Consider the following 20,878-nt stretch of genomic DNA (forward strand, 5'->3'; position numbering starts at 1 on the left):
TGATGTGGTTCAGCATGGCCTGGCACAGGCTGACATGGTTTGGCACTGCCTGGCACAGCTTGATGTGGTTCAGCATGGCCTGGCACGGTTTGGCGCTGCTTGGCATGGCCTGGCACGGTTTGGCGCTGCTTGGCATGGCCTGGCGTGGGTTGGCACGGCTCAGCAGCCACTGTGGCCCGGCTACTGGGCCCATGCTCGGTCAGCCCCGGGGAAGGGTGCCGGGGCACCCAGGGGCAGCACCGTCGATAGGGGCCGAGCCCACGGCAGTGGCCTAGCGAGGAGCCGGGCCGCGGGTGCCCCCCGGCCGGTGGGTGCCCGTCCCCCTGCCCGAGGACCGCCGCTAACGAGGAGTCCCGCTAAGGCGGGGGAGCCGCAGCAGGCGGCCCGGTGCTTCCCCCCCCCCCCCGCCCCGCCGCGCTCCGGTCTGCCGGGAGCCGCGCCGCGCCCCGCCCCGCCGGCGGACTACCCGTCCCGGCATGCCGCGCGGTGGCGGGAGGGGCCGCTTCCGCCCAGCGCCCGCCGCGCGCCGCTGTCGTCGTCGTCGCCGCCGCCGCCGCCGAGGCCGGAGCAGCCGCCGAGGCCGCCGCCGCCCAGGCCCAGGCTCAGGCCGGAGCCGCCCGCCCGCCGCGCCCCGCGGCCCGGCCCCGCGCCCGCCATGTCGGCCCAGGCTCAGATGCGGGCCCTGCTGGACCAGCTCATGGGCACGGCCCGGGACGGTGAGTAGGGGCGGGCGGGGCCTGCAGGAAACGCCGCGGCCTGGCGGCCGCCTCAGCCGCGCGGGGCCCGGCCCGGCCCGGCCCGGCCGCCGCCTCCGCTCCGGACCTGCGGCGCGATCGGCCTCCGTCCGCGCCGGGGGACGCGGCGGGCCGGAGCCGAAGCCCCAGCCCGCCCCCGCCGCGGCCCGGCCCCGGCGCCGCCGAGCGGGCGGTGCGGGGCAGCCGCCTGGGCGGGCCGGTGGAGCGGGCCCGGGCCTCGCCGCGCTTCGGTGCGGCCTAGCGAGCTCGGCGCAGGGAGCCCGGTAGGGGTAGGCCTGCCCGGCGGAGGAGCCCGCCTCGGCCCTGGCCCTAGAAAGCGCCCGGCGTGGCCCAGCCGCGGGAGGAGCCCGCCGCTCCGGGCCCCGGCTGCCGCAGAGAGGTTTTAGGGAAAGCTCCGTGCCCAGGCCACGCCGTGCGTACAGAGGCATGTAGGTAGGTGTGCCTGCAGGAGCCGGCCGTTGTAGTTTGTTGTCCAAGAAAAGAAATGTGACAGCCTGTGCAAAATATGTTCTCGCTGCGGTTTGTACCTCCCTTCTGCGACTTGCTGAGTACTTAAATTCCCTTTGGCACGTTAGCAGGGCTGTTCAGGTACTTTGCACTTTGTTTCGTAAGTGAATAAGTGCTTTTCTTTCTTTGTGTATTGAGTTGCTATTGAATTGCTTCCCATATTTTTATTTCATACAAACTGAACAATTGTGGCCCCTCTATTTTATTTATAAAGGTTCAGTGTATCTTTGCCTGCCTACATCAATCTGCAAGGGAGTTGCAGAAAAGCCTCATGTTCATCGAGCCGTGAGTCACAACCAATTTTTAAAGCTGTTATAACAAAAAAAAAAAAAAAAGTGTTTGCTTTTTTTTCACAAGTAACTTTAAAAGTGTAGCTTAGAAAGAAAAAAAAATAAAAAAAACATTTTCAGTAGACACAACATTATTCCTGGATGCTTGCGAATCCTAAACTATATTCATACTTTAGTGTTACACATACCTGTGTCATATACACAGATGAGCTTTAAAATTGTCACATACCATTACCACTTTGCCTTTACTTTTATGTATCATTCCCCTGACTTCCTTACTGCAGGTGTGGGCAAGAAAACTTTTCCTTTAAAACTTTTCAACAGTGGGCATAAAATTCTGCAGCTGAGGTCTTGAAGAATGCAGATGGGTATAGTATATGTTGGAGCTCGCAGTGTGTATTGACTAACTTTGTTTCTTTTTTTATTTTTTATTTTTTTGCTTTTCTGATATTGTCTTGTTTAAGTGGCTCCTGAGTGTAAAATGTCTTCTGAGGGTGGGACGTGGGTGGGAAGCACGCTTCGTGTTCCAGGCCAAGACCTACAAGATTCGTCTTTGGAAGGCCTTGGAAAGCACACTGCATATTTGGTTTTCAAACCAAACGGACCGATGTCTTAATTATCAGATGAGCAAATAGCAATCGCCTATAAAAACTGTCCAGCACAGCCCTGTTTTGTGATTCATAGCCCTCTGATAGCGTGGGTTTCAGTACCTCCTGCCCCTTCCTCACAGTAGAAAAGGGGGGTGGGGGGTGGGGGAAGAAAGAAAAGGTTTTGGCTGCGAGCCAGACTGTCTGTCTCCTTTTTTCTCTTCTGGCTGTGCTGTCTCTTTATATGGATGACAGGCCTTGGACGTTACTTGGCTCGCCAACACTGTGTTTAACATGGTGTACTGGATGAATAAATGCTAAAATAATGTTTGTTGCCAATTATAAGTGTTCCAGAATATCCTGTTACCCTCTAAGCTTTTTTCGAGTAATTTTGGGGAGCAGGAACACCAAGTATTTTAATCCGCATATTGAGGCGAAATGATCATACCGTCATCTTTGTTCTCTTATCAGTATTCTAATGTCTCCTTATTTAAAACCACAAATGAATTTCAGGAGATGAAACCAGACAAAGGGTGAAGTTTACAGACGATCGTGTTTGCAAGAGCCACCTTCTGGATTGCTGTCCGCATGATATCCTCGCTGGAACAGTAAGTATATCCTCTGTAATAAGGAATTCTGGTGAGGCAGACATTGGTACAGCTCTTCAGTGCTCATCTGTGCATCGTAGGTAACTCCTAGGAGAGGTCAGACTTGCTGTGCCCAAGGAGTGATCACAATTTTAATTTCAGCTTCTGTGACCTGTTTATGGAACCGCTGAAGTCAGGAGCGCTTAGGATTTGCTTGCAATGGTTTTTTTCTCACAATCCTACGTGAAGTTGCAAGATTATTTCTCTGTTATCTGTTTGAGATGGTTAGGGCCTGAAACTTGTCCTATGGAGGTCGCAAGATCGTAGCTAGCCTGCTGTCCTGGGCGCTCTAGTTCACTGTTGCATCTTCAGGTTAGCAAGTTTTTTCTTGCCAGCTGCAATAATCCTTAGAGCTTTTCAGTCTCCTCTCTCAACCCATGTGATATTCTCCTGATGGAACGGCAGCTTTTTCATCATTACTGGTTGGCGTGCTAATGGCAGGTTACAGCTCAGGCCGACTTTGTCTTTTAGAGTTGGTTGGTCTAAGCAGTGTCACTCTGCTTGACTGGTTTGAAACAGTTGAGTCGGCTCCTTCGCTGCCACCCTCTGGGGACAGAGCTGGCCAATTTTCAAAGGTTTGGCTCACATGCTCTCTCAGAGCAAAAAGTGATGTGGGCTTTTAACAGTGAGATCTTGCAAAGTAAGTATTCAATTTAGGCACCCAGATGAAAGATGGCGTCCGACTTTCGAAAGAAAACAGTGCATGTCTTATGCAATTGTTGCTGTATTAGAGAATTGAAGGATGGAGATGAATATAGATGTTTGAAATCCATCTTTACCCTCGCTGTTTGACACTATATACTGTGGCGATTCACATTGTCCATCCACTTAAACAGATTGTTTAAAGATAACTGTCGTTATTTATAGCCCTTCCTGCTGCTATTTCAAGAGCTGAGTTTGACACAGTGGGATACCAACAAAGCAGAGGGCTGGCACTCCTTCCTCTGTCTGTGTCGCTGTAATAGAAAGACTCTGTGGCAGCACTAGTATAAAGAGCTTTAGCAAAAGCTGCCTTGGCTTGAGTGCTTAAACTTTAGCTTCTCAATGGCTGCTATTGCAGAATAAGGTTGGAAGAGTTGAGTAGCAATCTCTATATATCTCTCTATTTATTTTTTATTAATTTGAAGCTCAGATGTATTTTCTAGCAATCGCTCCATCAGCCTCCCTATCACCTCACTTCTGTTTCGGAATTTATAGCTGCTTAAATCACCTTCTGCCCACGTCCATCCTTTGTGCAGGTCACTATGCTTAGCGTATGTTTTTTGATACGAGATTCTACAACAGTTTTTTGTGGCACAAATGGTGTTTTGAAGATTCAGGCTGCCTTCTACCTCTTCTAGCATGTTTCCAGGAAGAAGGTAAATGGTGAGTTGAAGGGGTTGAATTAAGTGATGTGCATGGCTGTTGGAGCTAGTGCCCAAGCACGGAGGAAGTCTAAGGTGTTCAGGTGCATTGTGAGTCTCCTGGGGCAGAGAAGCACGTTCAGAAATCTGTTTCTCTTGCTTCTGCTGTTACTTGTCTGCACTGAGTCCATCTCTTCCCTCTTGCTGTGGAATTTCTGCTCAGAAATCTCACACAGGAGCAGGAAGGAAGACTACTTCTGTGAAGATGATCTTGTGGATCACTGAGGTAGTCTTGCGGTGGCCTTTAAGTGGCTGTGGAGCTCTCTACACTGCTGTCAGCGGGTTCTTGGGGGCAAGAAAAAGTATTGGTGCCACAGATCTGTGCTGAAAGAACATGTGATGTCTGGAACAGGAACAGCATCTCAGCTGTCAGCACTACCAGCGCAGAATGAAACTTAACTGGAATGTGCAGGCTTTCCTCGTGATCTCAGGTTCACTGACATTTTACAGTGCTCCATTAAGGAAAGAGCTTTGTGGGTGAATCAGCCTCAGCTGGATGGGGTAGCGTCCATCTCTGGATGTGTATTATTGCAGAAATCAGGACGTTGGATCTTTTTTGGAAATTTCCAACAGATGCTCGAAGCCTTCTGGTGCTGGTTATGTTGCATACTCCCCCCGAAGGCGCTGTTGTTGCTGCATCCTTCATGTGTGCAGATATTCCTTAGTGGGAGGCTGATTGGAGATGAGCAGGAAGCTGGATCCTTTGGGTTGCTGTGCTCAGTGGAATGTGATGGAGTCCCATTCACTGACCTTCAGGTGCAGGGTAAGAGAAGGAGTCCAGACTGTAAGTAAAGCTCTGGAATACTCCTCAGAGCTGCAGAAGGCATGCTGATGTTTGCTTTGTTTAGGTGCACCAATGTTCCTGGTCATAAGAGCCTTTGGCCCCAGAAACTTGTCTAAACTTGTCACTAAATAAGCTACAATAGTTCTCTTTTTGGTCTCCATGGGAAAGGAGGAAAATTCCAGGAGAACACAAGTTAATTTAGTATGCCCATGTGCTGTTATCAGGGGACTTATCTAGATTGTTAGTGGCCTGCACCCAGTCAGCTCTGCAGCTAATGGTAAGCATATTTCTGTCAGTGGAAGTACTGTAGCACATTCAGAGATGGCATCAGCTGGTAATCCTCCTGAATTTTAGCACCACTAATAAGTTGAAAGATGAGGCTGAAAGCTGCCCAGGTAGAGCATAGCTTGGAAATTACATTTAGGTAGTTTATTGTGTCCCCCACTGGGAGTTATGAGTGAGCTGAAATCTGTAGTTTGCAGAATTGTTTTGTGGGGGGTCTCTGCTTTCCTTTTTTACTTGGGTGAAACTCTGTAGCTCTGATTACTATTAACGAGCCTTCCTCATGGAAATAGACTTTCTGGTGAGTTAGCAGTTTAGTGGAGATCATAGGAGATACCTCAAAATGTGGATTGCTCAGCAAATGTGAGCAGGACTAATTAGCACTGGCATCTAAATGTATTAAATATTTGTGTGTGTTTGGGGGGGGGTGTTAAATCTTTACTCAGGCTCTGCTGGTTACCTGTCTCATATAAACCAGCCATGAGCGTTGACTGGAGGAAGTCATGATCACTGCTGTAAAGGGTGAGTATTTGATGACAGGCCTCCCTGAGACAAGAGGATTCTTTGAGACAGAAGGGCTAGTGGTCTTACCTCAAGTGAGCAATACCTGTGAAAATCTCCTTGCACCTAGATCATCTCCAAGGACATGGAGGAAGACTTGAGGTTTGTATACTGGTGAGACCTGAATGTTCTCCTCCAGAGGAAGAGGTTGAGGGATTCATTGCCTTTTAACAAACAGGGAGAGGAATATGGAGCACACTGTTGGCTCTTCTGAAGTTGTGGGCTGGAGCCCCTTCTCAGAATCGAAGCTAGTGGCTCAGCTTGGAAGAAGAGTTCAGATAAGAATACTTATGATGTGTGACAATCGCATCTAGTATTGCTATTTTCTCCCTATATTGGAAAGGGATCTCAGTAGAATAGCCATAAGAATAAAAGATTTAAGTTGCATCATGGGGAATTCTTTTTGTGGTAAAATAACAGTAGCTCACTAGCATTCTTTGAAGAGGCTTGCCTGAAGATGAACATGATCAAGCTTTGAAAGTACCAGACGCTTTTTTTTTGTAGGCATTAAATTTCTACTGTTAGAGAGCTCAGCAGGACTGTTCCTGGATACAGTGTCTGTTTCTGTAGCCTGCTGCCTGAGGCCTCCTGTTTCTGGTAAATCTGAGCAAAATGAGGAAGACTAAATAGTGGCAAGTCATCTGGAATTGTTTTCTTTGTTTAAAAAAGAAATGCTAATAACACAAGTAGCTGCTGTGAAACCCAGAGCATTACCTGGTGGAGCTTGCTTTAGTTGCTTCATTCTAAACACATCCATTGCTGCTGTCTGAGTGCATTGTTTCACATAGGTGTCCCTGGCACCCCCAGCTCTAGTTTGCGATGTTCGCAGGGATTCTGTGTTGGTCCTGATTTAGATGTATTTAGCTTTTTCTGCAGTTCAGTGAGTTGACCCTTATTGTGCTGGGTTCATGGGACTGGTGGTGACTGGGAAAGAAGAGGATGGCTGGCGATGACCTGTACCATGCCATTTGTACTGTGCCTCACATTTAGATGTTTTATTATTTTGTCTTTCAAAATGTCATATTCTTTTTCTATTTTAAGAATAAGAGAAATGTTCTCTGTTACATATTGATAATGTCAAAATGCAATTTCCGTGTTTTGAGAGCATAATTAACGTTGGTTTATGTGGCTGTTAACTACTAGGTTGGGGAAAAATAACAAATTTAAATAGCATCAACTGCAATGGGAGTGAAGGGCAGCATGCAAGTCAGAGCTTTCTGCAAAGTGAGATGGTCTCAAGAAGTCTCTCACTAGATGGGCTTATGCGTAGGAATTAGCTTTGCTGGGCAGGTTTTAAAATTCCAGGCAGCAGCTGAATGTGGGAAGGGGCTAGCTGTAGAATTATGAGTCTGTTGTTGCTGAGTGTGGGTTTGTGCTTTTCTACCAGCCATCACCCTTACTCCCTTAAGTCCACTTGTTCTTGACAGGAAACATTCTGTCTGTGTTCTATGATTTGGTATCTTTCAGTATCTTACTAGGGCTTGTCCTGACACAGGTGTGCTTTTTCCAGATGAGGTTTAAACAGGGTACAAAGCTGTATAAAAGGAGGCATTTGGAGTTAGTGCCCATTAAAGGAGTTGCTGCTGCAGCATGCTGCGCCTTCCTAGCTCCCAGCAATTTCTAAGGCTGTGCTGTGACCTAGAGCATGAGTAGGGCTGGACTTAATGCATTTGGGGTGTTTTAATGTTGTTCCAGGAACACCTAAAAGAGGGGTTCTAGCAAGCATATTCTTCTGGCTAGTTCTGTTACTGACAGGTTAAGAGGAAGCTCTTCTTCCTAAAGAAGCTGCGTTTTGATATGATACAGTTGGCAAGAGTTAAGTATCTGCTGCTTGTTTCCATAATGGAGGGTTCTTACGTTGATTTTCTTTTTTCTTTTCAACAGCGAATGGACCTGGGAGAATGTACAAAGATCCATGACTTGGCACTGCGAGCAGATTATGAGATTGCAAGTAAAGAGAGAGATCTGTTTTTTGAGCTGGATGTGAGTACAAAGTTACTTTTGTGGAAACTGCCTCATGAAGTTATTTGGCCGAACAGCAGAACTCAGTTGGCATTTCAGCTAGCCATGTTATTTGATGTGTTATCTAACAAGAATGTGCAGCCCCTTCCCCTTCCTGAATGCCAGCTTGATTGCTGACTTGAAATTGTAGAAATAATTACGGCCCTTGCAACCCTATTAGCCCAGCTAGCTGGGAGGCTCCTCTGACATTCCTTGCATCCCACACCTGCTGCTCTGTACCAGGTCATTGTAACCTGGTGGCCTGTCCCAGAAGGAGATTTGACATTAAAAGCTCTGTGGTTTCACTCTTGCCAGATTTAGCTTTCTATAATGGAACAAATCAAGTGGAAGAACAATTCTGTCTTCCCTTTTCATGTTATTCCAGTGCTTTTGTCTTTGCACCTGTTGCTCATGCATTGAAAGTTTCAGTGCAAAGCAGTCTTCGTGTGAGCATCCTGTTCTGTGTCCGAGTAAAGGGACTGTGTCAGGTTCCAGACGGATGACAGCCTTAAGGGCAGGGATCAAATTTTACTTTTTCTGCAAAGTGTCATATATTTTTTTTCTTGAGGCATCTGTTCTTGTGGTTGATTGTGCATTATACAGGGATTGTACCAGCTAGCTGTTGGCTGTCAAACCTAGATCTGGCATGGAGAGTACCTTTATTCACAATTCTTTGTCTGAACATGCAGGCAATGGATCACCTGGAATCCTTCATCGCAGAGTGTGATAGGAGAACAGAGCTGGCCAAGAAACGCCTGGCTGAGACACAGGAAGAGATAAGTGCCGAAGTGTCTGCAAAGGTATTGTCCTCTCACTAAACATTTGTTCTGCAAGTCTGTGTGAGAGCACTGGTGCTGTGTTGTCTCTGACACCATTAATTAAAGGCTTTGTGGATTCCAGCCATCCTCCTCAAATGCTGCTCTGGCCGTTCTTGTGACACTTACTGGTTCAGAGGGCCATAGTAGCGTAAAACATGAACTCTAAAATAGGTTGCTTTAGCATGGCAATAAAGCATATTGGTTTCCCACCATACTATTCAGTGTTAATGTAATAGCTTAGAATAGTATATGCATCCGATGATTGTTGTCTTTTCACTTAGTGCTCATGGAGTTTCCTTTTGGGGAACTTGCTTCATGGGAACAATACAAAGCATTTCTGAAGCTGGTTTTGTGGACTCTATCCTGTCCTGCAAGCCAGAAATGTGCCACTGTTTGTGGCAGAACTGATGATGTCCTCTCCATGTCCAGTTTCTCTCCTTGCTGTGTGTCTGACTGCATTGCCTGTACTTGGCTCACAGATCCCTTTTTGTTGGGACTTCTTTGACTTTCGGAGATTTATGGTCCGCTTCCAACAACTGCTTTTGTTAAGTGATATTTTTTAGAGAAAAAGGAAAAGTCATCCTGCAAGCTTTAGCAAGTATTTTTGTCTTATTAAAAGCACACTATTCTCTTTAGGCAGAGAAAGTACATGAGCTGAATGAAGACATTGGAAAACTCCTAGCTAAAGCTGAACAGCTGGGAGCTGAAGGAAATGTTGATGAGTCTCAAAAGATCCTGATGGAAGTGGAGAAAGTCCGAGCAAAAAAGAAAGAGGCAGAGGTATGGTGTTGGTTCTCCTATGAATTGTAATAGCTGACTGGGCTAGGCTGAGTACATGACAAACAGCTGGGTGGTTCCTACCTCCTTTCCAATGTTGCCAGCACCTCCTTTTTCAGTTTCAGCCATGTGCCAGCAAGCAGTTGACAGTGTACTGTGGTAGATGAAGAAAAGCTTTTTAGAAACTTTTATCTAGTGAAGAGAGCTGACTGGGGCGGGAAAGGATTTGCCCTCTGAAATATTTGGTCACTAGTCACTGCAGGGATAGGCTGTCAGGTTAGCTGTGCTTGCAAAGCATTTTGTATGGCACCTCCTTTATATTGAGGGTGGTTTTTTGGTTCTTGAAAGTGGCAGTGCAGTTCTTTGCAGGGATTTCCCTGGAGGGTTGTGACTATGCAAGGGTTTCCTGACATTTGCATGGTTTTTTGCCTCCCTTTAGGAAGAATACCGAAATTCAATGCCTGCATCCAGTTTCCAGCAGCAGAAGCTCCGTGTGTGTGAAGTCTGTTCAGCATATCTGGGTCTCCATGACAACGACCGCCGTCTTGCTGATCACTTTGGAGGCAAATTACACTTGGGTTTCATTCAGATTCGTGAGAAACTGGATCAGCTGAGGGTAATCCTCCCTGTTTTAAACCTTCTCCTTTTAGTTTTGAAGACATTCAACACTTCCATTAAATTAATACAGAATTCTTTGCAGAGTGCTTGTAAAAGCCCAGAAATTTCTGATTGCAGAATCCCTGAAGCTTCTGGTGGAGGTTTGCATGTAGCCTCATCTAGGGTTCTGTTCTGTAATTTCTGGGTAACTAAATATGTACCCTCAGAATGAGTCAAACAGGATCACTGCTGTCATTTATTCCTTAGAACTTTGGTATAGTTGCCTGTATTTTTCTCATTAATCTGACTGAAATTTGTCACTCTGGGTTTTTTGACTTTGAGACCTCTTAACGAAATGCTTGAACTGAAGTTTCACATAGTGCTGTCAGTGAAAAAGGTCTTCAGTAGCTGAAGTGATTAGAAGTTTTCTGAAATGGTTTGTACTGGAGTTATGGTACTGGCCTTGCTTGCAAACAGAGACCTCTAGCCTGCTCGAGTAAGAGTTGTGATTCCTGTGCCCTATTCATTAGGTAGTATATTGAGGTCAGTGCCTCGATTTGATCATTAGCGCAAGGCCAGAGCACTGTTTCATTGTGTGTTGTGTACACTCATGGTGAGACAGTCCTCGCCTCAAAGCTTATGGGCTTGTCTCTTAGAGCACAAGCACTCAAAGCAGAGTAGGGAGTGGCATTTCTTGCACTGATGTATGTTAGTGAAGTTGTGAGGAAAATGAGAACCTTGGTAGAGATCTTGACTAGCACATAAAAATGCAGTGAAACGGTTCTTTGTATTACTACCTTTGTCTTACTGTCGGAATAGTCTCCCTGCAGATCTCTCTGACCTGTTACTGTATGGCTGAATTGCGGACTTTTTTTCCAGAAAACAGTGGCAGAAAAGCAAGAGAAGAGAAACCAGGATCGTTTGAGACGGAGAGAGGAGAGGGAACGAGAGGAGAGAATGGGCAGACGGTAAGTGGACACCGATAACTGGCTCGTGAAGTTGGTTTTGAAATAGTCTGATTTCTTGTATCTGACCATTGCAGGAAAGCAGCATCTGCTGCTGGAGTAGCTGTTGGATGTGCTCTGGATGCTGTGTGAGCACCTTGGCATTCAGTTAAATATGAAAACAAATGCCCCAAACCCCCACCTTAGAGTGATTTTATGTGTGTTGTTTTAACCTCCATTGTGTATCTGAAACATGCGAGTCCCTATATTTGGGAATCTGAATAAAATGTCCTCATCCAATGCATCTGAGTGGGAAAGTTTAAGATGAGTGAGGGCTAGGTCTGCTCAAAAGGCAGTAGTCATGCAAAAATTCCCTGGACAGCCTTCCTCACTTCTAGGCTAGGAGATGACAACAGAATGGAGCTGGTGTCTGTGAGGCAGATGGTGGGCTGCCTGTCTTGCTCCAAAACTTTTCTGCAATAACACTGACGTGCTTTTGGCACAGGTTTGGAAAACACTTCCTAGGGGATCTGGGGGATCCCAAGGAGTGGCTGCTTTTGGTGGTTATGGCCATATACATCACCTTCTGCTCATATATGTATAATCCTTGAGCAGTGGGAGTGGCTGCAATGTTGGTATTCTCAGGACAAGCTCTTCTGCATCTTGCCAGCTGAACTGGAAAAACTATTGCTTCTGTACTTGAACTGAACAGGTGTCTTATGTGCAAACAGCTCAGTTAAACAGCCTGGTGTGGAGAGGGTAGTTATTTGCAGTGGTCAGGCAGAGGAAGTGGCTGAGTAGGAATGCTGTTCTCATTGTCACAGCATCTCCCCAGTTAACCTCATGTGTTTCTCATACTTCTTGTGTCAAAAAAACCAACCTTGCTGCCTGTGCTCTTCTTGACCCTCAGTGTTAACTGAAGAGTGTCAGCCATCCGTGTTTGAGGCATATGAGACAAGTAACTGCAGTATGCTCTAAGATGGTGCTGACTTCTGGATATACATTGCTGGAAATGTTAGCAAATAAATACCAGAATCAAAGCAGCTTTGTTTTCTGTGGTCTGCAGCTTGGTGATTTTGGTGTATTGTGAAGATGTAAGCCCCAAATTGTTACGCATTCTCCAGTTAGGGTGTTTTATATGGGTTTTCTCTGTGGATTGCATAGTGCCAGTTCGTGCTGCAGCTTTCTCCTGAACAGCAGCACTTTATGTAGAGCGTCACAACTTTCTGGCATCCATGCAAGACTGTCAGTAATGCAGTTGTATTTGGGAGCTGGAGAATCTGGAACTGGCAGATGAGCGCAGGAGTTAATTGAAAGGGACTGCTGTTGCAGTTATGACATAGCATGCTGTTGCTATCATCAGAAAGATGGAAATGAAACAAGAAGTGTCTTCACATGCAGCTGCTTCATGGCAGGCTCTTTCAGACCCACAGTAGGACCATATCTAAGCTGGACTCAGTGTGTCTGTCTCCATGGTGCCTCTTCTTCCTGGAAGTCCTTTCTGCATGAAAATTGCTCAAGAGAGTTGCCTTCAGGAAGAGTCCTCTGGATCTCTTAGTTGGTCTGCATCTCCCCAAATGCTGATTTTCTTCCTCCTGTGGTTTTGTTTTTGTGGGTTGTTAAAAAAAACCAACCAAACCCCAAACCCTCAGTTGTTGAGAACTAAGGAACCTCTTGTGTTCAGAGGTAGTCCGTATATGGATGCATCTGATGAGGGGGTTTGAAGATGGCTTTTGAATGTTTTATTTAATGCTTTAAATGTGAAGAGTTTAAGTACTACATTGAGTTGGCCTGAAGTCTGAGTTCTTGCTGGTTCCCTATGTGGCACTACTTAGATACTGTGGCCAGACTTTGCTCTCTCTCTGTATGGAGGCATCTGTATGCTCCTCTGTTCAGATACCGAAGAAAAACTTGTTGTGAAGGAGCCAAGAGTGTTATACACAGGAGGTCAAATTATTTGCCTCTCCAAAATGAGAACTTAACCCAAAGAAGGAAGGTAGTTTTCCCAGTGGACACTCAGTGTCAGAACTGAGATTAGAGCCCAGATTTCTTGATTTCTTAGCACCTTACCTGCTGGGAGCTGTGCAACACCATGCTTACAGGAGCATTCTTCCATCAAAAACTAATTGGTGACTTCTGTCTTTCAGTCTGACTCTCTTAACTAGAGCTTGATACTTTAAGGAACCATAGGAAACATGTTTCCTTCCTAAGTCTTCTTGTCATATCTTCATATGTGACATCTTCATGGTGTTATTCAGGAAGAGAAAGAGTACTGCTTGACTGAGAAGTCTTTGGTGACTGACAGGCACTGTGACATACTATGGAAACCTGTAGATTCACTTGTGAAACTCTGCCTCTCACAGGCTTTATTAGTTTGTCAACTAAACTGTGATTTCCACATAGGAATGAGTGAGCTGGGTTGTCACCTCTAGTGGTAAATAAACACAAGACCTTTGTTTGGTATTGCTGGTGACTGCGGGCTACCCAGTAATCTCTTAAGACTGAAATTCTGTGGAGAGGTGGCATGCTTGGAAGTGCAGACCTCAGTATTTGCTTCCAGAGTACACCAGCAAACAAGTTTAGGTGGAGTTGCCAAATGGATTTCCTTTGTATTAAGTTGGACAAAACACAGGTTATGAAACTCAGCGTATAGCCTCTGTGATGCAGGGACAAAAAAGAGGAAGAAAATAAATATGCTCAGCCTCTTGCTTGTCTGGACAGCAGTATTCTACTGTCTCCTGCTGTATACTGATTCAGGCTAATAAGGAAAGTGCTGTTTTGTTGGATGCTTCCTGAATTATGAAGTCTAGAGCTAGGGAGTGATTATCAGGGGTTTATTATGCATACTCCTGCTCAGATCATAGGCATGGAAGGGCAGCCAGGCTTCTGAGGGGATGTAGAAGGGCTTTGTGTGGATGTGTGCACCGATGATCCAGAATAAAGTTATCAGGAGGAAAAGAACATTAAGAACTTGGAGTAATTACAACCACCAAAAAAATTCAGCTGCCTGCCAGGCACCTACAGGAGGTTCTGCTGCTCTTTCAGGTTCTGTTACATGAAAAAGGAGGTGTGTATTGCCTTGTTCTCCTGGTTTATCAGCTTTTCCTTCATCTGATTGTCTAGCGTATTGCCTTAGAGCATGTTTCATTTGCCTGACTCCAAGTTCAGCTCCACCTTGTTTATGGTCCTTCTACCTGAATTCCTTTCTAAATTTTGGGATTTTTTTTCTTTCTGCTGTGATTGAACAATCCCATTTCGTTGTGAAGGTATATCAGTGCACATTGATTCTCTTAATCTTGTCTTATCCAGGTATGGTTTTAAATGATATTATTAAAATAGATGCTTCTCCATTGCTTTTTAAAATTCTGTCTGTGCGTAGCTTTCAGCCCCATCTCCTGTTACAGTGCCAGAATAGCTCTGTGACTGTGTAACTGGAACATCCCCTGTGAGTCGTATGCAGTGGGGAGACAGGAGCAGTTACGAGAGTGAGTCTCTTAAGTCACTAAACAGGGAGACTGGCCACTCCTCAGTTAAAGCAAAAAGAGACCATTCAGACAACGTGTGACGTTTTGGTGTAAGTTGGCTCTGAAATGTGGCCATAGAGAAAGAGGGAGAGTGTATCTTTCACATGGAGTGGTATGTTAACTGATGCTGAGTAATGGTGCTTCAGATGTTGAAAGAATTGTGACATTGTTATTTACAGGCTGTCAAAAGCTTAATGCTTACAGCGTTAAGCTGAGAGAGCCGCACATGAGCTCTGAAGCCATGGAAATGTGAGGAAGAATAGTGAGGCTTGGATGATTCTTCTCAAGTGGCTTTAAGTCCGAGATGAAGGATTTTCAGTATATCAATTACTTTTCAGTAGTAGTTCTTCCCTTGTGTCTGTTTCCCCTTTTTATTTTCTAGCTCATCTTTCCCAAACAGGGGAAAAAAGTCATTGATGCAAATTTTCTTCTGATGTTTGTTAAATAAATACGAGTGAGAAGATGTTGTTTTCTCTTTATTAAAACCTTTTTAATGTGCAACTAACTCAAAGGAACCAAAATCAGAAAACTGTCAACTTCTTCTTGAAAATGTTAGAGTTGATCTAGTTGAAGTTAGACTGCCAGAGGGTAAAGAGTATACAACAAATATGCACAGTGAATGTAAAGTCAGAAAGGTTTGTTGTGGGGCTTTATTAACAGAGACTGAATTGGTTTGTAGACCTTTTCTGTTCTGATGGGAAGCTCTGCATGTAGAAACTAGTGTTTCTATGGAGTTATTAAGTTTTTGACAAATTCTCCCTGCCCCCCAAATTGAGTCTAATTAAATGTTTTAATGACAAGCTTTTTTTTTTAACTGACAGATTACTTGGGGTATTGTTGTGTTCTGGTGAAGACCTGCCAGGTTGGATGGGTGGTTCTGTTGAAAACCCACTGGCTATATCATACTTTCTTTTGCTTAACTCTCCTCTTCTTTCTAGGTCTGGATCAAGAAATAGAGATCGTCGAAGGTGAGTGCACAGTTCTACAGTTCTCCCAAATATATATTCGTGTTTCTATCTAGCTCCTGAGGTTTTTCCTGGATCTCACAAATGGAGTTCACTCAGTGCCCCAGTCTCTTTGTTTTGCTCTCTGAAAGAAATGGGAACTAGTGCTTGGGCACCTCAGTGGTGCTGTGCAACTTAATGTCACTCGTTGGGCTAGAAAGCAGATGCTGGCTAGCCTGGTCAGGACAGAGGGTGCTGTGCGCTGCAGAGTATGAGTCTAAGAATGTACTTGATTTTTTTTTCAATACATGTGTAATATACTTTCATAGTTTTAATGTCTGAAATACATCTGTTACATATATAATACCTCAGATGTAAAAATACAGAGATTCAAGATTAAAGCCCCCCACATCTCTGTGAAAAGCTTGCCTTAACGGTATGACAGTATTCTCTGTCATCATCATGTACGTGGAGATCTTCCTGTCTGCTGCTTCCCATATACATTGGCATCCTTTGTTTTGCTTTTAGAGCAGATTGAACCAAGTGGGCTTCTAAAGTGCAGTACTTTCACAAGGGAGTCTCCCTTTTGGCAGACTGCCATATGGGTTATGGTAATTTCACATGCCACTTACTTTGGCCTCTCTTCTGCTTATACAGGTCTCACCTTGAGTGAGGCACGGTTGATAAGCTCTGCTCTAGGCATCGGCACATGCTTACATTAACGTGGGAGCTTTATATAAAAGCTTCCAAGCAAATTGAATTTCCCCATTGACATTTTGTTGGTAGCATGAGGCCCAGGAGGGAGACGCCCACCCTGTGGGTGATGTGCCTTCTGTGTTGGCATGGGTGTGGCTGGCAGGGGTGGGTGCTGGTGCTCTGGATATTTGTTACTCAGGAATGTTTGAGATGGGCTCAGGTACGCAGATCCGATGTACTGGCCCTTCTCCTGAGCCTGATGCAATCTGTGTCCTCTTCAGATCACGGTCTCGGGATAGGAGGCGAAGACGCTCGAGATCAGCTTCCCGTGAACGGCGGAAGTCTCGCTCCCGGTCCCGAGACCGACACAGACGCCACCGGAGCCGTTCCCGCAGCCATAGCAGAGGTCACCGACGGGGGTCCAGAGACAGGAGTTCAAAACACAAGTATGTATTCCTGACATGAGTGCTTCTGGAAAGGGGAGTCCTTGGCATCACAGTGAGCCTCCCCAGCCCCTTAGAGCAAGCAGGAGTATGAACGGTTTCTCAAGTTAGCAGCTGCAGTGTCCCGTACCAGCTCCTGGGCCAAAGCAGGATTTCCCAGTGGCCATTTGTAGATGGCCTCACATGCGAGCAGTAGGGTAGTAACTGTACAGTGAGATCCCAGCTTGAGAGGAGAGTCTAGGAGATAGAACTGGTTCCTTGATTTGCACTGCTAAGCCTTGAGAAATTGCTGGTTTTCTTGTACAAGAAACAGTACAAAGGCCTGCTTAAGCTAACTGAGCCCCCCCAGCCTGTAAAAGCCAAGTAACTGAGAAGCAGTTTTGATGTTACATTTCTATGGTTACCTTCTGCTTCCCAGGTTCTTTCTCTCAGTGCTGGCATGGGGAAGGAAGTGTATGATTTGGGATCTGGGGGAAGTCTTCTGTTAGAAGGCTGCTCAAGAGAGAGAGAATTGCTTAGGAATCTGCAGTGGAGGGAGGGGAAAAGGCAGCCAAGAGGAGGAGTATACCATTCTTCTGTCACGAAGGAGAAGTTCTGTAGTCTGAAGAAAGGCTTTAAGTCTCTTCTGAAACTCAGCAAAACACTGTGTTGGAGGAAGGATAAGGCAAGCATATGTAGGAGTATTAGAAAAATTGAAAGGAATCATTGTGTTTCCTTACAGCACTTCTAAGCCCAGGAGCAAGTCTATCGCCAGGTGCTTGCTGAAGTTAGATCTGGCTTTTTCTAAATGCTCCTAATTAATAGGGGAGTGCTTTAGCACTGTCTTACCCAATTAGGCACCACCACTTGAGTACAATTCTAGAAACAAATCTACCATTGTGTGTCTTGTGTCCCTTTAGCTAAGGGGTAAGAACAGGTTTTAAAGATTCCTGATGAAGGGGAGGGAAATAATGGTCTGAAAAAATAAGTCTGTTAATAATTGAGGGGGGTGTGTAAATACTGTTGATTCTCCAATGGCTGAGATACTAAAGTCCTTTTTTAAATCTGTCTTGAACATGAAAAATAAAGAAAAGAAGTTTGGACAATTAGGAAGTGAGGAAGACCCTGTAATAACTATTACTAAAGAGCAGGTAAGGGATTACTTCGAAAACCTTGAACACATTCAAATTAGCCAATCGAGATTGTAGGGGGATTGGCTAGCTGACATACTTGCACAAAATTACTGAGAACTGGGGAGAAACCAGGATCAGTTTAAGAAAATAAAACAAAACCAAGAGAACAAACAGAAAAACCCTGTTCCCTGAAAGAGTGTAGCTTTTGTTTTCACCTTGAGAATTAATGAAACCTGCATTGAGGTTCTGCTGGTCTGAGGTGTCACTCGTATAAAGAAATGGAGAGCCTGCCACAGGGTCTGGAGGTCTTGGGGTAGGAGGACTATGGGCAGGAAGCATTGTTGTGGGAACAGGGAGAGGGTTTATCTCATCAGACAGACTCTTGTTATCTTCTGGTTAAATGACACAATTTAATGAAAATGAAATGGCTCATGATACAGAGGCTGTAAGGTTTTAATGCATCAATTGTGCAGTATTTCCAGAGCTTACAATTGACACAAATGAAAGCTAGAACCTCTAAGGTACCTGCCAGGTGCTTTCCTTGTGACTGTAAAGACAAACCTGCTTACTGAGTCCTAGAGTAAAATGTGCTGGCTCTGCAGGGTCTGTGAAAGCCTCTGCCTAGTTCTAAAGGGGTGCGGGCTGCTAGAGCTCATTCAGGATCAGCACCTTTTGAAGGCTGCCAGTCGATAAGCTGGCATGAATCATACAGGAAAACAGCCTTTTCAGATTGGACCTAACATGAAGCCTTTTGCTTAATTCTGTGTGGGCTGATAGAGTGAAGCGCTGCTGAAAATCTGTAGCTGTCATTTGGGCAGGCTGTGAAAAGATTCGCCTGTGTTGTGGGCTGAGAATATAAATCTGTATCATCCTGACTTTGAACCCAGGATGCTGCCAAGGACAGCGCTTGTCAGGATGCAAAGGAAAAAGCCCAGGGCTGAGCGAGCATTTGAGTCCAAAGAATACAGTTGGTATTTAAAGCAGTTGAGCAGAAAGTCACTAACTTAGAGCATAATGAAAAATGAATCTAGAAGACACAACAGAGCTGAGTGATAGACGAGAAAGAAATTGCAGGCACTTTAGTATGGCCCGGTAAACTAATAAGGGGCCCAGGGAAGACCTCAGAGAGCCTCTGTGGTAACAGCTTGAAAGGATCACTCCAAGGAGAGAGTAACAAAGGCTGCGCCGTGCACAGGGTGCTGCAAAACTGGCGTTCTCATAAAGCTCGGAGAGGGCCCAGAGTTGCTGTCTTGAGGACGCCACTCCCAACGTCGCAGTACCTAGGCACATTTCTGTAAGAAACTTGTGTTATGCCACAGCCCTGTTAGGGAAAGATGTTGTCATTTTGTGCATATTTGAAAATTCTTCTAGTTGTGAAGCTTATAGCGATGGTTTACTTTGTACTTCAGATCTTCTAGAGATCGATCTTCAAGAGAAAAGTCACGAGACAGAGAGAGAAAAGAGAAGAGCTCTTCTGAGAGACGGCACGAGAGCACAAATGGCAAATCTCGTTCCAAGAGATCAGAAGAGAGAGAAGCTGGCGAGATCTGAACTCAAACGATCTGTGTTGCACTGTAAATAGTCTGATAAACATTCTACACAAAGCCTAAATTTCCCATTTATATTTACTGAATACAACTCATCTTTTGTAGTTTGGAATTTTTATTGTTTGGCAGATAGCTGTGAGTTTGTAGAGACACAGAGTTACGTACTGTTTAACAGGATTTTGTTTTAGTAGGAATAAATAAATCTGGACGGATCGTTTTCAATTCGGGCCAGTGGCTGACACACTGTGTTTGCCTGACCCAGCGAACGCGGCAGTCAGGGGCAGCGCTGTGGTTGGAGACCTGAGCTGCTGTGATGTTTGTAATGCTTCAGCCCTTTCCAAAAGATCTACCTGACCCTTTGTGAGCACACCAGTAGCACTGGTTCTCAATTAATTTTTCCTTCTGTTTATATCTGTTAAAAGAAATTCAGAAGTGTGGGTTTTTTTCCTTTTAGCGCTTAGCCACCTCATTTTTGTCTCCAGCATTTGAGAGTTGCCTCACGATTCCAGCTGAGTCAAGACAGACAAAATTTGGCCCTGATCTGTGTATTTCGAAAGCTGTTCATCTTTGTGAGGATGATCAAATTGCCTGGAGCACATTTCTAAGATGGGCTCAAGTCTGGTTTTAGTACCTTAGCAGATCAGATAGCGGGTGTAAACACAACAGTGGAAAATCTGGACTGATTTCTTCTGTAGAGGAGTACAGCCACAGCTAGCCTGCCTATTTACTGTGCACTCTGGAGTCAGAGCTTCCTCTGTGGAGTTTTCTGACTTGCAAAAAAAAAAAAAAAAAAAAAAAAAAAAGCGTTAGTGTATGTTTTTTAAAAGGCCAGTCAGGCAGAAGGTGGCCGAGTAGCAGAGGTGACTCGGGATGGAGTGAAATCCAGGGGCAAGGCGAGGAAAGGAGTTGCCCGTGTCAGTGCACACTGCTTCTCCTGGGACTGAGGCACCAGCTGTGTCCTAACACGTGTGGGAGGAATTTGCATATTGTAACTAGCTTATTTGTAACTAGGTTTATTTTACACTAGGGGAGGAAGGCCGCCTTGCTGTGCCAGCCACAGTCAAGACCCCGAGGATCGGTATTTTGTGAGAATTGTGTGAGTAAAGCCCTCACCGCCCACCGAGCTGGGCGAGAGCCTGGCCGCTGCTCGTTAGCTCGGTGAGGCAGGTATCTTTAATTAAAGACGGCTCGCTCCTAACGGTTCCGGGCGGCGGCGGCAGCAGGAAGGTGTCTGTAAATGCTGTTTTAAGGCCGTGTGTCCGGTGGCGGGGGAGGGTCCGGCGGGCGTTTCTCCCCATCGAGGCTCCGATAAGCTGCTTAACGGTTTCGGTTTCCCTGCGGCCCTCCCGGCGCCCCCTCGGTGTTAGTCCTTAGTGCATGCGACCCCTTCCCTGTCCGTTTTTACAACTAATTCCGCGGTTTCACGTATTGTTTTTGTAACCTCCGTGTCGGGTGAGGGAGAGCGGGGCCCGGGGGGGCGGCGGGGCGGGCCCGGGGGGCGGCGGGGCGCGCTCTCGGGATGCCTGTACGTGACTGTGCTGTTCTCTCGCGGTCTGATCGCATTAAAGATCTGTGTTTGTGGCTCCCACTGCTGCCCGGCCTTGTTCTTGCGGGTTCTCCGCCCGCGCCGTCGCCACCGCCACCGGGACGCGCCGCCCG

General features: G+C 45.9%; 1 protein-coding gene across 6 annotated transcripts; it reads left to right on the plus strand.

Annotated features, from left to right (window-relative positions):
* Positions 1–513: 513 nt before the first annotated feature.
* LUC7L (LUC7 like) lies at positions 514–20,804 on the plus strand. Of its 6 annotated transcripts, none has more exons than XM_075018266.1 (11): positions 514–716; positions 2,653–2,747; positions 7,701–7,799; positions 8,507–8,617; positions 9,272–9,415; positions 9,852–10,028; positions 10,889–10,977; positions 15,416–15,445; positions 16,399–16,563; positions 19,082–19,246; positions 20,247–20,804. In XM_075018266.1, exons 1-10 carry the CDS (start codon positions 656–658, stop codon positions 19,221–19,223), a joined length of 1,113 nt encoding a protein of 370 aa, XP_074874367.1. In that variant the 5' UTR covers positions 514–655; the 3' UTR covers positions 19,224–19,246; positions 20,247–20,804. The 6 variants fall into 6 exon arrangements, with proteins under 6 accessions (XP_074874367.1, XP_074874370.1, XP_074874366.1 ...); XM_075018269.1 differs by lacking the exon at positions 20,247–20,804 and adding an exon at positions 17,629–17,690 and having other exon boundaries at positions 19,082–19,441; XM_075018271.1 differs by lacking the exon at positions 20,247–20,804 and adding an exon at positions 1,477–1,547 and having other exon boundaries at positions 517–716; positions 19,082–19,441.
* The last annotated feature ends 74 nt before the right edge of the window (positions 20,805–20,878 follow it).

The sequence above is a fragment of the Buteo buteo genome, chromosome 29, assembly GCF_964188355.1.
Source record: "Buteo buteo chromosome 29, bButBut1.hap1.1, whole genome shotgun sequence".
NCBI lineage: Eukaryota > Metazoa > Chordata > Aves > Accipitriformes > Accipitridae > Buteo > Buteo buteo.